The sequence below is a fragment of the Macaca fascicularis genome, chromosome 11 (assembly GCF_037993035.2).
Source record: "Macaca fascicularis isolate 582-1 chromosome 11, T2T-MFA8v1.1".
NCBI classification, from domain to species: Eukaryota; Metazoa; Chordata; class Mammalia; order Primates; family Cercopithecidae; genus Macaca; species Macaca fascicularis.
In genome coordinates, this window is record NC_088385.1 from 59,408,345 (window position 1) to 59,425,811 (window position 17,467).

At 49.4% G+C, this 17,467-nt stretch overlaps 1 protein-coding gene and 1 long non-coding RNA gene across 2 annotated transcripts; one reads left to right on the plus strand and one right to left on the minus strand.

The window, feature by feature from the left end:
- Positions 1 to 5,187: 5,187 nt before the first annotated feature.
- On the minus strand, positions 5,188 to 16,155 carry KRT73 (keratin 73). Its single transcript, XM_005570938.3, has 9 exons — positions 15,651 to 16,155; positions 13,737 to 13,951; positions 12,849 to 12,909; positions 12,147 to 12,242; positions 11,251 to 11,415; positions 8,766 to 8,891; positions 8,177 to 8,397; positions 6,861 to 6,895; positions 5,188 to 6,066 (listed from the first exon to the last, which is right to left on the minus strand). The coding sequence occupies exons 1-9, from the start codon at positions 16,095 to 16,097 to the stop codon at positions 5,810 to 5,812; spliced, it is 1,623 nt and encodes a 540-aa protein (XP_005570995.3). The 5' UTR covers positions 16,098 to 16,155; the 3' UTR covers positions 5,188 to 5,809.
- LOC107126701 (uncharacterized) lies at positions 7,462 to 12,875 on the plus strand. The gene is made up of 3 exons (XR_001483411.3): positions 7,462 to 8,989; positions 9,902 to 10,396; positions 11,127 to 12,875. It is a non-coding gene; the product is annotated as an uncharacterized lncRNA (long non-coding RNA).
- Positions 16,156 to 17,467: the final 1,312 nt, after the last annotated feature.

Sequence of the window (17,467 nt, forward strand, 5' to 3'; positions counted from 1 at the left end):
CAGTGCTCAGCCCAGGCCTTGGACAAGGGGACATTCAGGATGATTGTGAAACAGCAGAGTGCTTAGGGCAAGGCTAGTTACTGCATCCTCAGTGATATCCTGAAGTCTGGGCTCCCCTTGGGGACCTCATGGGATGGCTAAATTGTACCCGAGGGTAATTGGCTGACACAGCCTCCACTGGGCCAATGACAGGACATAATAACAGCCACAGTGTTTACTCCACCGGGAACAAAGTTGTGAGGGCATTGTTAAGCCGTGGAGACGGCGCCGATCACAGATGAACAGATAACAGCGTCCGGGTGTCCTAGGTGGGAGAAAGGGCGGGCTCTCAGTGCTGCCTCAGAGGAGGGGCTGCAGTCCATTCCCTCTGAAGGGAAGAAGGGCAGTGTCAGTGTGACTGGGTGACCAGCAGACCCTTCAAGAAGATCAAGATTATGTTTTTCATTGTTACATGAGATTTTCCCTCTGCCCCGTCATTTTAGCCACTTTTTTTCCACAAGCACAAAAATGAATTTATTTATTCCAGCCATTGAGAATAGAAAATCAAGGAATGGATTACATTGAAAGAGGAGAATTTTTACATAGGATTGACTGACAAAGGGTGTCCTTGAAATCATTTTTTTTTTTCCTAGAAATTTTCTAAGGAGTTGAGATATCCTGGGACCAGGGCTCTTATGCCCAGGGTTAAGGAACCGTAAGATGACCTTTTCTTATCTTCCCATGAGGGGTTGACTGGCTGGATGAATAAGGAATTCCTCAACCCCTGAATCACCTTTATTACAGATCATGAAAAGACAGAAGTGACACACGCAGATATCAAAGGCCTCAGATGTGTGGGGATGTCAGCAGATCAAAGGGGGCTGAGGCCTGGGAGGTGGGGTTCTCATTGCCTCTGCCTCTGACAGCGGCTTACAGTGTCACCTCAGGCCTTGGTGACCACCTCAGTCATTAGTTCTTGGGTTAAAGCAACCCCTAGATTAGTAAACTAGACAAGGAACATTGCCCTTTGAAATCTAGATCTTTACTACAAAAGATGGATGAAATCACACTAGACCGAGAATTGAAAATGCATTGCTGGTTAAACTGGGTCTCCTTTGCCCTGCAACACTAGTTCCTGGAAAGTTAATAGGTATCATGGGAAAAAAGGTATGAGAATGGATTCTGTGCTGGGTTTAAAAAAAAATTAAGCAGGCATCTTACTGCAGGATTTTCTAGGCCCATTAACATGCTTAGTGCGAGAGCAATTTTAGGGCAGTGAACTATTCTGTACAGTACTGTAATGATGGCTACATGTCATTATACATTTGTCCAAACCCACAGACTTCCCAGTGAACCCCAGTGTAAACCATGAACTTGAGGTGGTAATGCTGCATCAGCGTAAGTTCATCAGTTGTAGCAAATGTACCCCTATGGTGGGAGATGTTGATAAGGGAGGAGGCTATGCATGTATGGGGGTAAGAGGTAAATGGGAAACCCAAGTACCTTCCACTCTATTTTGCTGTAAACCTAAAACTACTCTAATGAATAGTCTATTAAACAAATAAATGGGTGGATAGATGGATGGGTGTATAGATGGATGAATGGATAGACAGGTGGATGGTATTAAACAATAATAACAGAAAGATGCATGATACTTTCTGTTGTACCAAAGGGTAATACAAAACTTAATGTTTTTCACACCTGATAGCTGAGAGGTGAACTTGTGAATGGGGAAGTGTCAGTGGGTTTTGTTCTATTTTTTAATATTTCTGAATGCTCCAATATGAGCATATAATGCTTTTATAAATAAGTTATATTTTTCCAAAAATTAAAAAAAAAACTAAAGATGAAAGGGGAGGGAAGTTGATTCTAGAATCAGAAATAAAGTACTGTTCTTGTCACAAACAAAAAATCCCCACAAAGCTCAGTGTTTTCCAAACCATTTTTTAGGCCATTGAGCCCTCTCTTTGGCCAAATACTTTATGGGGGCCAGAGTTTCAAGGAATATACTTTAAGAAACACTGAACAAGATATCTCTACTTCACCATTAAATTGACTTAAATTTCCCAAATCTGAAGAGACTTACAATATCTCCCTAAAAACATGAAGGAGGCCTAAATATAATATGCAGGCTTATCTAGTTTATGGCAATATGGCCAGGGGTGTACTGTCCAAACCAAAGGGAGATTGTTTGTGTGGACTGCAGAGATCATGGCCAGCATCATCCCTGCACTGGCCAAGGGAGAGAGAATTCTCAGCCTGGTAATCAGCCTTGGGTATCTAGACTGAGCAAGGTGAGCCACAGACTGCCAGAGCTCACCAAATAACCTTGCTCTCCTCTCATTTCCCAGCCTCCTTTGCAATTCTGTTGGGGTTTGGGGTCATGTGACTAGCACTGGCCAATGAAACATAAGTGGCATTGAAGTGTGTCATTTCTGGGGTGGGGCAGTAAGCAGCTCATGTGCCTCCTCCCTCTCTTTTCCCCTGTCTGGTGACCTTGGAGTTCATGTGTCCCATGTGTCAGGACTGCAAGGCAGAAGAGCTGGGTCCTTGAGACACCCAATGGGAGAACCACATAGGGTAGCTGCCCTAACCTGCCTTGGACAGTGAGTGAGAACTAAATCTTTGCTGTGTTAAGTTAAGCTGCTCAGATGTCAGGGTTTGTCTCTTGAGGCTGTCAGCATTCATTATATGAACCCAAGCATAAAAGTTAGATGGCAGAAATCTCACGTAATAGCCAATGCTCTATATCCTAAGTTCATGTTCTCAAACGATCTTCTGATCACTATCAGACATTCTCTACTTCCCTTCTCACTTCAGTTTCCTGAAAGAATATTCTACACCTAAAAACAATAGGGGCAGCCATTTATGGAGCACTTACTATGTGCTAGAAGAACTAAATAATTCTCGTACATTATTTCATTAAATTTAATTCTCATGACAACTTTATGAGGTAACTCCAATTATTAACCCCTTTGTACGGATGAGAAAACTGAGGCTTGTGGAGCAGAAGCATCTTGTCTAAGTTACACAATTAGTAAGTGGCAAAGTCCTTCTGACTCAGGGTCCATCTGACACCCAAGGTGTTAACTTCTCTCTCAAGCTCTACAGGATAAAATCCCCGCTCTTAGCATACGTGAAGGGGCCTCTCTTACACATCTGCTGCCTGCCTCCCCAACTCTGGATGCCACTGCTCCCTCCCTCTCCACCTACTAAGCCTCTCCATCCTTACACTTCACACGCCAGCAACAGTCACCTATTTGTGCCATGCTGCTGCCTCTGACTACAAAGCCCACTTCCTCCTCTTGTCCACCTAGTAAATTCCTATCCATCCTCTAAAACCTCTACACATATTGCCTCCCCTGTGAGCTTTCCCTGACCTCCCTGAAGTTCCTCTCTCTCCTCTGTGCTGCCTCTGTGTCTTCTATTGTTGCTAATACCTCACCATGTTACAGTTAGGTGTTTTATGGTTATGCCTCCATTAGGGGCATTGAGGAGATTTCTTCATCACTGTATCCCCAGCACTAGCACATGCCAGGCATATGAAATATGCTTAATGAATATTTTTTGAGCTGACTTTCTTCACTGGCTCTAAGAGCATAGTCCTGAGACTAATTATTCTGCCTGCCAGTTCTCCTTAGGGACTTAAGCTTGTGTTGTAATTTATGAGACGGTCTCTTTAAAGTCTGAATTTTTGAATTGCTTTACCAGCAGCTGTTCACCTCTTTCAGCGAGCTAATTAAGTCAAACCAAAAATATGGAGGGCACGCTTTTGTTTCCACTAACATTTATTAAGCATCAATTTTGTGCCAGTAATTGCACAAGACATCCTCGTGTTGTCTCATTTTAGCTTAACAATAACTTAGAGACATTATTCTTCCTGTTTTATAGCTAACAAAATGAGGTTCAAGAAGAATGAGAGCTTCATTCATTATTGCCACTTAGTTGCAGAGTCTAAATCTGAATTAAAAGCTGTTGACTTGAAGTCTAGGACCCTCCCAGGAACCACAGGGACCTGTTCAGATGCAACATGGGGGCCCCAACCTGAGTGTGTGCTAGCCTCTCACTCGCTTTTGCATCCTGTTGCATCCTGATCCATCATCATGGCCTTGGAATCTATGAGAAATCTCTGAGTATTTTCAAAACAAACGTTTCCCCCTGAATGCCTCCCTGGGCCTCACTTCACCTCTCCCATGCTCACAGTGGTTGAGCCCTCCTCTGTCCTGCTCCGTATCCTCCTAGAGCAGAGACCCAGCCACATCCAGGTGGAGTCCTGTCAACCTGGGACTGAGAGGCTTGTTACACTGGGCCCCACAGCTTTATGAAAAGAAAGCTGGGCGCGGTGGCTCAAGCCTGTAATCCCAGCACTTTGGGAGGCCAAGACGGGCGGATCACGAGGTCAGGAGATCGAGACCATCCTGGCTAACCCGGTGAAACCCCGTCTCTACTAAAAACAAATACAAAAAACTAGCTGGGCGAGGTGGCAGGCACCTGTAGTCCCAGCTACTCGGGAGGCTGAGGCAGGAGAATGGCATAAACCTGGGAGGCGGAGCTTGCAGTGAGCTGAGATCCAGCCACTGCACTCCAGCCTGGGTGACAGAGCGAGACTCCATCTCAAAAAAAAAAAAAAAGAAAGAAAAGAAAGAAAAGAATCTGCAATTGTGTGTGTAACAGAGAGCCCCATTCTTAAACACATACATGTATGCACACACATATTCATACATACATAAACAAACTCATACATATACACATATACATAAACACCCATGCTCAACTCAGTGGGAACTTTACTAAGGGCCAAGAGAACATGTGTCATTACTTCAAAGAGGAGTCTCTACCTTTGGGCCTTTTCTTAGGGGACATGGAGCCATCATAATTTGACCCTAGGCTACCTAGAACTGGCCTTCTGCTGCCTCTTGACCAGTTTTAAATCTTGACACCAGGCAAGCGTGGGCTCCTTTTTCCTGCCAATAACCCGAATGTTCTTAAAGATCCCCCATTCACTGGAGAATTGGCCTGAGAAAAGCATGACTTAGAAGGTGATGGTGAGATCACCCAGGCTGAGTAGGGTGTCTTTCACTTAGATCAGAAGATACTTCCAGACTTCAGGTGCCCCAGTCTCCCATTCATTGACCACTCCACATGCAGAAGAGACATGGACTGAGATGAGGACTCCTTTAGGAGAGAGAAGCAGCCTGACCCCACGTTGGCTTTATAAGTTTATTGGTAAGATACAGGAGCAGGGAGGTGAGGCCTAAACAAGGAAATACCCACAGATGAAGAGCACAAATCCCTTGGTTGATAGAATTAGCCTCAAGGGGTACTCCAGGCTATGTAATACGCATTGGCTATGCAAGATACAACCTCCCACCAGGCGTTTTGCCTGAGCCACTATTGCTCTAACATGAGAGAGTTCCTGCAGGTCTATCAGTAGATCTGAAACCTTGTGTACCCAGGGAGCACATGGCCAAATAGTTACCGAGACAGGGTATGAAAGAGCAGCACAGGCAGATTGGGGTTACCTTTGAGAGACAGCCTTCCTCTGCACAGGGACATGCAGGCAGAGAAAGGGCCAAGTCTTCATCCAGAAGGGGAGGCTGAGTTAAAATGCCTCTTTGGATGGAGGCAGAAAGATGGGCTGCAGCTCTCGAATCCTGATTCAACATTAACAAAGACTGAGGCAGAGAGGTCAAGGAGAAGGAGGAGAGATCCACAGCAAAGCAAAGCAAGAAGGAGATGAGGACAAATGAGACAGAGGAATTTCCTAGAGGAGTCCGGAGCAGTCTGCCAGGGCAAGGCAGACTACTGGGAAATGGGCTGCCTTTCACTTTTATCTCATGGTTTTCTTGGTGGGTGAGCTTAGAGCTAAGGTCTTCCCCTGGGAGTCCTTGAATTCACTTGCACTCCCCAGCCTGGTCCTGGCTTCCCCACGGGGGCTGCAGTTCCCACTGCCAGTGACACAGCCCCCAGGCAGCATGCTGTAGCCCCCGCTGACAGAGCTGGGCCAGTAGCCATAGGTGCCAGCATTGCTGAATCCAAAACCAGCCCTGGCGCCTGCCATCCCGGCCATGGAGCTGTTGATGACCGCTGCAGAGGAGGGAGGGATGAATGATCAGTGTATATCTCAGGACAGAGGTGGCCCTAAGTCCCCCTCCAACCTCCCAGCCCCACTAGCTTAAATGTCTGCTTCTTAAGCAAACACTTCCCATCAACCATGAACTTGGGTTCATTTGAGCAACTCAAGCACGGAAAGAAGAACCCCAACCCTGCAAGACTCCCAAGTCAGGCACCTTGTCATTCTATAAACAAACAGGAGTAGCGAGGGCTTCCCCCAAGGGACAGATGATGCTCGAGCATCAGATAAGCCAGCAGGTTCTTGCATTTAGCTTTACAATACCTTCTGAGTATTTTCCAAAAGAATTTCCTGATTGTTAAAATTAGGGTAGTTTCTGCTGGCCCCGCTGTAAGAAGGAGACTGCCAAACACTGTGGGGCCAGCATTAAACTGACTTGCACAGTGGTCCACACACCGGTCTCCACTCCCAATAAGGAGGCACCACTCTGTGCTCAGTTTCCTTCATGCAGGAGAGCCGGCTGGGGGTGACAGGAGAGGGGAGGGGCTGAGAGTTTCACCGCAGCAGTGGGGAGACTGCTGTGAAAGAGGCCAGTGTGCAGTGTCAGAATGTGCTGGGCGCTGACTCCACCTGGAAGAAGCAGCTCTGAATGCGGAGGCCACAGGTCTCAGCAAGGAGGGTGAGCATGTGATAAAGTGGTCAACAGGCAGAGCCAAGCTGTTCTCCAGGGGGCTGGGTGGTGGACACCCACCCACCTTGTGTTTGTTGATGGACTGAAAGTATTCCCTCAGAGTCATGAAATACTCACAAATGCTCACGGAGTTGGTGTATTCTCCAGACATCCTGCAAGAGAGAAAAGCACAGGAGAATCTGAATCACGTGGACTCCCATAGTGGCCCTCACTGCCTAAACACAGGCTGGGGATCCTCAGCCAGACTGGCTTAGCCTCCATGCACCCCACACTTGCCAGATGGCACTGGCTGTCCCTGAGTGTCTCTAAGCCCTCCCTCTCCCTCCTCAATCTATTCTTCCCACTGCAGAGATGTGAAACCTCCAACTTTGGAACCTCCAACAACATGACCACCCCCAAGGTCCCTCCTGCAGGGTTTTTCTTGAAGCCATTTCTTTACTACTGTGAGCAGCTGCCTGAATAAATACATGTGTGGAAAGATCGGGATCAGGAGTTGTACTAATGAACTAACTGTATGATTTTGGGACCAGTGACTTCTCTCCAGGTCTCAGTTATAAAATGGTGCTAGGTTAAAACAGGGTTTTTTGAATGTTCATGCTTCGTGTGCCACCCTTCTGACTATTGCTAGGACCATGTTTGACTTGCTCTGTTAGATATTTAGTATTTTTAATTGACTGCCTTTTCCACAAAAGTGCATTTCTTTTAAAAAGAAGTTTTATATCACCAGAGTAAATAGAAACCAGTGTTATTACCCAACCAAATATAAATATAATGAAAATAAAACAATTTAAAACTTTTGGGCTAGATAATGCTATTATCTTCCCAAAGATTCTGCACCTGGGATCTACTGTCTGTTTATCAATAGGAGATATTTGCAAGTGTCTGAGAGGTGTTTTTGTGTTTTGTTTGTCTGTTTGTTTGTTTTTGAGATGGAGTCTCATTCTGTCACCCAAGTCGGAGTACAGTAGCGCAATCTCAGCTCACTGCAACCTCCGCCTCCTGGGTTCAAGCAATTCTCCTGCCTCAGCCTCCCAAGTAGCTAGATTACAGGCTTGCACCATCACATCCAGCTAATTTTTGTATTTTTAGTAGAGACGAGATTTCTCCAATGTTGGCCAGGCTGCTCTCGAACTCCTGACCTCAGGTGATCCACCTGCCTCGGCCTCCCAAAGAGCTGGGATTACAGGTGTGAGCCACTGCACCTGGCCGTCTGAGAGGTGTTAAAAACACAACAGCACCCAGTTAACTTTCTTCAAAGAGTCAAAAGAGAACTGTAAAGGAAATTGCTGTCACATTATCTGGCTGGATGCTGTTTGAAACTATGCCTGTGGGTGAATTAAACACATCTCCAGCACCCCCACTCCCAAACACACTCTGGGAAACTTTGATTTGGAGACTTGCAAAGTTTCTTTCAGACCCTCGGTCCCACCCACCTGCACTCCTCGCCCTCCAGCAGCTTGCGGTAGGTGGCGATCTCGATATCCAGGGACAGCTTCACGCTCAAAAGCTCTTGGTACTCACGCAGCATCCGTGCCAGCTCCTCCTTGGCTAGCTGCAGGGCGCCCTCCAGCTCATCCAGCTTGGCTCTGGCGTCCTTGAGGGCACAGTCCCCCCGCTGCTCGGTGTCAGCGATGGCTGTCTCCAGGTTGGCACACTGGGGTCAGGAGGTAGCATTTTCCCCTGAGTTCCTCCCTGGGCCTCACTTCACCTCTCCCATGCTCTCAGTGGTTGAGCCCTCCTCTGCCCTGCCCAATGTCCTAGAGCAGAGACCCAGCCACATCCAGGTGGAGTCCTGTCAACCCGGGACTGGGAGACTGGTTACGCTGGGCCCCGTGGCTTTATGAAAAGAATCTGCAATTGTTCCAAACTTCAGATGGGAGCTAAGGGTGAGGGATGAGAGCAGGACCTCCATTTGAGGAAGGGGATTCTGAGATGGAGGCTCAGGAGAAGGAGGGGGCAGGGGGTGCTAAGCAGTTCACCCCTCCCTTAGGAGTGAGTAAGGAACACTCCAGTCCCCTTCACCTGCTTCTTCACACTCTCAATCTCTGAGCGCAGCCTTTGGATGAGACGGGTCAGCTCTGAGATCTCATTTTTGGTGTGTTTCAGGTCATCCCCATGCTGGCCGGCTGCTAGCTGCAGCTCCTGGAACTGGAGGAAAAGGAACCAAAGCAAGGACACTGACTCAGGGCCTGGCTGGGCTCAGCCTGGTACAGAGACTATGCCTGCACTTGTAGAGCCTGGCAGAGGTGGGTCTAGGTCACCCGCCTCACCAGATCTATCAGCAACCTCCCATTAAAGCATTGGTCCATTGCATTTGCTTGCCTTAAGCACGGCTGATCTCATAGGTGGTTAGAATTGGCCATAAGGTCTGTTGAATGACCCAGACTCTCCACATGGCAACCTTATAACACACAACTCCAATTATGACATTCCTCTGCCTATCGTCCTTCAAAGTCAAGGTCAAATTCAAACTCTTACATGGCATCCAGGGGCTCATTTCTTTCTGCCCTCGCCTAACACCTATCTGACTCTTCAGCTGGGCCAAACAGTCCCACAGTTCCCCCAGATGTCCCACGTGCTCTTGTGTCTCTGAGTCTTTGCCTAAGCCTCTCCTCCGACCTGAAAAACCCTCCCCCATCCAGCCTCCTTTTTCCCTAGCTAGCTCCAACTTAGCCAGTGCAGAGTCACTTCCTCCATGAGGCCTTCCGTGACGTCCTGGTTGGGTGCAATTCTATTCCATTGCCCCGGTACACCAGTCCATAGGTCTCCCCACAGTATACTGTATTGTGAACCCATTTCCATGAGTTCTCCATCAGACCCAGAATGAATGGATGGCAGGGACTTTTCCTTTTAATTTTGAATTCCCAGTACCTAGCACAGTGCCTGGTTGGTGCTCAAAAAGAATCTGATGAATGAATGAGTGAGCCAATGAGCTGTCCATCTGTATTTTCTGTGACTCTCTCCCCTTGACACCTTAGCTGGGCCCCAGCCCACAGGCAGATTTACTGGGCTGGGATGGTGGGAGGGATTAGCATGGAGGAGTATTTTGTGTGCATGATGAGGGTAGATTCAGCTATACCCCAAAACCACTAGCCATGAAATTTGGGTCATCTACTAATTTGGAATTACTTCTGCCTTTGATGTCATCTATTAAACAGTCACAGAGAGTACATCAGTTCTACTCAGAATGTGACTCAAGCGGAACACAAAACTGGGACTGTTCAGCACTCTGGAGTGTTGTGTCTCTGTCCCTGGGCGCTCCACCACAGCATGGCCCAAGATTTAGGATTGTTCCTAAAGATGCCAAATCATCCAGAAGGCAGAGAAGGCAGAGAAGGCAGAGGAGCTTCTCTCTTCACTCCTTTTGTTTTATCTTTGGTGCCAACCCTGAACAAGGAGCCTTCTCCCACTTCTCTGCAAGGCTGTGTGAGCAGGATGCCTCCCCGTACACTGGTTCTGACACCAAGCAGCTTCATTCTGAGATGAACAGCTAAGCATCTTCCTGCCACTTCTCTCTCAAGCCACACAAAGCCCTTAGAGTAAATGCTTCTTCCCCAGAGTCAACTTCTGATTTTCTGCCCAAATGCAGTGGAAGTTGAAGTCTGTCACCTAGATTCTGATCTAGCTGCGTTACTTGCCAGCTGTTGCCTTTGGTAAGTAGCTTGAACTCCCTGGGCCCTACCTTCTTTATCTTTAAAAGGGAATCATCAAAATAAGCCATCATAATACTGTTATGATTCTGGCCATTCTCTACCCTATCTTGCAACAGTAATGTGAAAGGCTTTGGGGACTGAGGAGTTGAGTTTGAACCTCCACCAAGAAGCCCTGGCCTATGTCTCCTAGACCTGGAAAGCCTCCCTCCTCCCCCACTGCAGGCTAGCAAGGAGGCAGGGAGAGGGATGAGATAAGGTCTTCCAAGAGTGGATTCCCTTGAGAAAGAGCCTGATAATGCAAGGAACAATTAGGAAGTTGCCATCTTGATCTGAGAAACGAAATTATCTAAAGAATCAGTTTCCACCTACCACCATTAGGGAAGTTAAGATCTGAGGACTCAAACTTCTGCTTTATCCTTGGAGTTAGACTTGAATGAAAAGATAGAAATTACTTGATTCCAGATCACACTGAAGAGACCCCCTCATTTATGATAATTAGCGGGGGCGTTGAGATGCCAACTACTCATGTTGCTTCTCCCCTCCAGACAGAACTCTCTGCCTCCAGGGAGTTGTTTCTGACCTGCCCCACCTGGTCCTAGTTCCTCAATCTGGACTCTGTTTGCACAACATTCACCTGCACTCAGCTGAGTGCATCCTCCAGGGGTGCTGTTGATCTAAGTGGGTCCCAAGGACAGAGCTGTGTCTTCTTCTCCCTTCTGGCTTCCCGCAGTGCCCAGGACGGTGCTGTGCTCCCAGCAAGCTATGGGTCACCACAGTGAGTCATGGGGCAGACAAGACAGAGTCTGGAGTGCAGGGCCCTGCACATGTCACTGTAGGGAGTTGTGTGGCCTCACCTTGGTCTGGTACAGGGCCTCGGCCTCGGCCTTGCTCTTCCGGGCGATCTCCTCGTACTGGGCACGGACCTCAGCAATGATGCTGTCCAGGTCCAGGTTCCTGTTGTTATCCATGGACAGGATGATGGATGTGTCGCTGATGTGGGACTGGATCTGAGCGATCTCCTGCGGGGGAAACAAGGAAGCATGAAATACCTTCTGTGACCAGAGAAAGGTACCAAGGTGATGGCCCTGTCCCAGAGGGATGGCCCTAGACCATCCCACACAGATGGAAGCTGCACTCCCCAAAGCTTATAAGAACAGAGCTCACAGCCCAGAGGTTCCAATACCACATCTGAAAACTGCTGAATGGGTTTGAAGCAGCCCAGGAAGAAAACAGCCCGCACATCTGTCCCCTGAGACAGGACAGGAATGGGGAAGGTGGAAGACAACAACCTGGCTGCCACACACGGGACACGAAGGGACACAGGAGCCCAGGAATGCTTGGCCAACAGGTTGAGGCTTGAAATCAGATGTGCATAGAGAAGGTAGAAGGGGTATGAGGACTTCCTACCTCTATCCCTGGGGATTCCTGCCCAAGACCCCAGGAAGCATCCCCAGTCACAGAGAGAAGAGAAGCAGGAATGAGAATATGCTTGGCTGAAGTTCAATTCCCACTGAACCCATTAAGGACTCTGGTTTCCTGAAGGAAGTGAAAGCAAGACATCCTCCGGGCAGTCAGGGATGGATGGGGCACCAGGATAGATGGCCACTCCCACCTTTGATCTACAAATTTCTCAGCACCCCAATGCTGGAGGTGCCCTGGACTGCTTAAGTTACTGATAAGTAAGAAACTGTTCATCACATATCTGTCCTTCCAGAAGACAGAACCAGAGGTGGAGCAGGGGGAGTCTTACCCCCTCATACAGGCACTTGAAGAACTTGATTTCTCCATCCAGGGCATCTACCTTGGCCTGCAGCTCCACTTTGCTCATGTAGGCCGCATCCACGTCCTATGGAGAATCCAGATACGCCCGACCTCACCTTTCTTCAAGCCCAGACAGGTCTGTCCAGCAAACTGACACCCGCAGGCCCTGCCCTAGCTAGCTGCCCAGGAATGGACTTCAGATCCAAGGGGTAGAAACCTGCCTTCCAGCCACAACTCACTGTCAGACTCACTGCGAAATCTGGGGCAAGTTTCTTGGGCCTCTGGAACTCCTTCTGCCTCTATTTCTTAGAGAAGGGTGTGGGACTCTATACCCCACTCAGCCGGTCATTCAGCCAACAGAGGGAGCCAAGGGCAGCCACAGCGATTTACCAGAAACCAGCTGAGTTGGAAGGCAAACCTGCAACCCCTCCCAAAGCCTGTCCTGTTCCCCAGCCAAAGTGGACATGAGTTGGCACTGACTATCCACATCTAGGTTCCTGTCCACAAAGTGCTATGTGCTAAACCAATACCCAGGTGTCCCAAGATGTCCCGAGCAGCAAGCCCTTCATCTCTTCCTTCAGCACTTCGGCTCCAGGCCCTTCTGCGGGGGCACTCAGACCTCAGTTGCTCCTCTCTCTTAGCCCAACACCCGCTGCTGGGGGACTGAAGGGAACCCATGTACCCTCCTCACCTTCTTAAGCACCACAAATTCATTCTCAGCAGTTGTGCGCTTGTTTATTTCTTCTTCATACCTGCAGGGAAAGCATCACAGTGAGCAGGGTGTGTGTCTGTGTGTGTGCATGTGTATACATTCTCATAGTGAAGTGGGAAAAGAGATGCCCATATTATATGCTTTTTAAGAGGTATTATTCTATACCCTTGCAAGTCCATCCCAACACACCAGGACTATTTGGCCAGAGTTGGAGGCTGGGTATGAAGTAACCTCCTCCTAAGCCTGGGTGGTTTGAGGTCTGATTTCTTCTGATGCCTGGGGAGTAAGTTCTCCCTCTTCCCACTCAATATCTGAATCACAGAAGCACACCAGCTACGCCTTTCAGCCATGATTCTTGTGTTAATCCTCCTGCCTGACACCCTACCAACAGCTCCCCTCCATCCCTAGGCAGGGGTTCCAAGGAAGCCAGAACTATCCCCCAGGGGAAAAAGAAGGTGCATGGCCCAAGTGTCCAGGACCTAAAGGCAACGAGGGAGGAAGCCAACAGGAACTCCAACTCCTTTCCCGCTGCAGAGAGCAGCAGCTGGGTCAGGGGTGGTTCTTTGGAACTCAGTGGCACATTGGTGAGCTTAGGAACCAAGAGGCTGTGGCACACACAACACAGGCACTCTTGAGTGGGGAGCAGGAAGGAGCGTGCCAAGGAGGGGATCACCTGCCAGGACAGCCCTGACGCTGCCCAAGAGGCTGGTTGTCCACTGTCCAGTCTTCCTTGTTGCCCAAAGAAGGCTCTCATCTTGCCGGGACAGATGAACCCAGTACCTCCAAGGCCAGAAGCAAACATCCCAGTGCCTGCTGGGAAAGCCTCACCCTGGGAGGCAGGCCAGCCTAGAGCGGCATCCTGCTCACCTCTTCTTGTAGTCCTCTACCACTTCGCGCACGCTCCTCAGCTCTGAGTCCAGCCTCACCCTGTCCCCGCACAGCGTCTCCAGCTGTTTCCGCAGGTTGCTGATGTAGCCCTCGAGAATGGGCTCCAGGTTGTTCTTGCAGTTGTTCAGGTCCAGCTGCTGCAGCAGCTCCCACTTGGTCTCCAGCACCTGGTTCTGCTGCTCCAGGAACCGCACCTGGAACCCATGCCACACATACTTAAGCAATGCGGAGAGGGGATGTGAGATTTCCCTTCCTGGACAGGAACTGTGTTCTCTTATGCTACACTAGCTTTAAAAATGAGCCTCAGTCCTTAAAAATTGCCACCCATGCCACTTACACCCCCAATCCTTACCTAAGGTCCTTTATCTGACTGAAGTTCTCACTCTGAGGCAGCCCCTAAGGTCAGGAGGGGCACCAACATCTTCATTTCCCTCTCGAACTATCAAGATCTAGATCTCCTGTCTCTTTTGCACTTATCCAAACCTGCCTGGACTGATGTCCATGTTCAGCCCAGGCCATCTCTCCAAGGCAGCTCCTTAGACACAAGCTGGCCTGTGCTAGCCTTCACACTGTCGGGCCTTCTGCTTAGGGTCTGGTGGCCTGGCCCATGCTCTGCCTATTCTCTCCTTCCTTGTGCATGGGCTCTCCCAGCCCAATCAGAGGCAGATGCTCAGCTTATCTGGGGTCTCCGGCCCTCCTAAGTTGCTTTCATGTCTGCATCTCTACTATCTCAATCACAGCATTGCCCTAGCAGCAGAACAAGCATTCTGAAGTTGCAACCTACATATATATCACTCCCCTGCTTAAAACCCTCGGGTGGTTCCACATCACCCTCAGGGTCAAGTCCATATTCCTTATCACGCTCTTCATAATATGTTCAGCCCTCCTGGCTTCCTTCTTTACTCACACAGTGATCTCGTAAACCCAAGGTCTCCCGTTCCCTAGACAAGTTCTACCATACTGCACGTGCTCTCTCCCTAGATTGCCTTTTCCCCACCTCTGTCTGACAACTCCTACTCATGCCTCACCACCCTACCTCACTATCACTCTGGGTGAGCTTCCTCTGCTCCCCTAAGTTTAGGAAGTCTCTGTTTCCCAAGACTTTCCTACCACTTTGTTCCTCGGTGATTCTCAAACCTGAGTGCATCAGCATCACCTGGAGGGCTTGTTAAAATGCAGGGTGCTGGGCCCTACTGCAGAGGCTCTGATTCAGTTGCTCTGGGATGAAGCCTGAGAATGTGCATTCTAACAAGCGTCCAGGTGATGTTGATGCTGCTGGTTCCAGGGCCACTTTTGAGAACGACTGCTCTAGGGCACCATGACCCCCAGCTGCCTTGCCTCATAGGCTGCGTGTGTTACAGACTGAGTCTGAGCTGTCAGAAGACACAGGAGGAAGAGCTGGGTAGCATGGCAGTCTAGATGCCCCAGGTTGTCAAGGGCATCTCCTTCACCTGGCTTCTAAGTCTCAAAGGCTGTCACTCTCCTACTTCTCAACTCAGAGACCACTCTTTCTGCCTCCTGGACACCTTCCCGGGCTAGGCTGCTGGCTCTTCTCACCCCTCTGACCCTGGTCCCTTGCCTCTGATGTCCAGGCTTTGTCCAGTTCCTCCCTGGGCTGTCTGCATCCTGGGGAGGTGTCCTGCCTTCCTCTGCTTCAGACAGGGAGCACCCCAAGGAAAATGAAGGTGGGGGAAGGAAGGGACTCTATGACATGAGCAAGCCTTATGGGCCCAGCACCTGGGGGGCTTTGAAGTTATTTACCTGGTGTCTGATTTTGCTAGGAGAAATGATTTCTTGCTCTCAGGCAAATTGAACCCACAAATTAGGGGAGTGGCTCCTTCCTCAGTTCTTCAAACGGGGAGCCCAAGATCAGCTTTCTCCAGGAAGACCCACCTTGTCAATGAAGGAGGCGAACTTGTTGTTCAGCACCTTGATCTGCTCCCGCTCCTGGGCACGCACTTTCTGGATTTCAGGGTCCAGCTCCACGTTGAGGGGTGCCAGGAGGCTCTTGTTGATGGTGACCTGATGGATACCCCCGGGTGGGCACACAGACGGACTCACGGACCCCAAGGCCACACTGCCAAACATGCTGCCGGCAAAGCCACTGGCCCGGCCCCGGCCAAATCCATAGCCTCCTGCCCACCCACTGCCACTGGCCACATTGAAAGAGATGCTCCGGGCACCCCCCAGGCTGTAAAGGCTCCGACTGCTGAAGCCCCCACTGAGCCCTTTGCCCCCTGCTTGGTAGGAGGATGAGCTGCCCCCTGAGAGCACAGCTGAGCAGCCGCTGAAGCCCCCCTTGGCGGCAGCTCCCGACTTGTAGGTGAATTGGCGGCTCATGGTAGGAGGCCAGAAAGTGGGGATAAGATGCCAACTCTTAGCTGAGATGCAGTTCACCAGCCTGTGATCCTGGGTTCCCACTTTATAGGACTCAGGAGGGAGCCACTGGCCTAATTTGTGGGTTCAGTTTGCCTGGGAGCAAGAAATCCTTTTCTCCCAGCAAAATCAGACACCAGGTAAATAACTTGAAAACTCCCAAAGTGCTAGTCTTGCAAGTCTTGCTCATGTAATTTGAGTTTAACTAATGAACATGGGTAATTAGCATGGGCACATTATCCACAGAAAGATCTTGGGTGGGAGGTTTGTCGCAGTCTCAATTGCTGTTCCCCAGGGAGTGGTGGGACTGGGTTTGTAGGGGTACAGAGGGGAGACCTTTAATTGACAGTGTCATCTGTGAGAAATCTCACAACCATGCCAGCATCAGATGGGCTGCTTCAGGTACCCTGGCTGAGCTGCTTTTATGTGGTTAGGAAGAGGCTCCTCCTGCCTGGCTTCCTGGGGTTCCTGGAGATAGGTTTCATGGCTGGCCAGGGCCATAGGAGAGGAGCACACTGGGAATCCAGGCCCAGCCTCTGTCTGCCAGCCCCCTGCTGTGCCCTCCCAGGCAGCTCTCCTGCTCCTCTGTGCCAGTCAGGCTGCCCTGCTCACCTTCCTTTGCACACACTGACTTCTTTGTCCCTTTACCATCCCACTACCCCGACTCTTGACCTTGAAATAATGGTCACTTGGCACCGTTCACGATGGCTGACACTGGTGCAGCACTTTACAGTATAAAAGAGCTCCTCACACAAGAAGCTCATTTAATCCACTTAGTCTGCCTGGAGGGGAATGGTGATGATCCATATTAACAATGGGGAAACCAAGGTTCACATAACTGAGGATATCATTCCTTTAGCAAACATTTAGTGAGTCCTTTCTTTGTGTGAATCCCAGAGAACGAAAATGCCCCAAAAAAGCACAGGCCCCAGCCTTGAGGACTCCTCTTGGCTGGTCTTCTGACTCCACATTCAGAGCTATGCCAGCCTTCTTCATTCATCCATCCATCCATCCAACCAGCCAGCCAGCCATCTATGTGTTCACTCATTTATCCATTCATTTAACAGACTTCTATTGAGCACTGACTCTCTCCCAGGTACTGTGCTAGGCTCTTGGGTCCCGAATTAAGAAGACCCAACCTAGCTCACAATTTTGGAGGTGGGGAGGTAGGGCAGACATTTGAATTTTATGGATCCTTGACATTGCCAAAGTATGTGACCCAAGAGTTTCCCAAATCCCAAATCCCAAATATATCCATAGTATAGAATTTGCTCCATAAAACACAAGTATTTCCCTAGCTGAGTACTTGAATGAACACTTGGCCCATCCTTCTT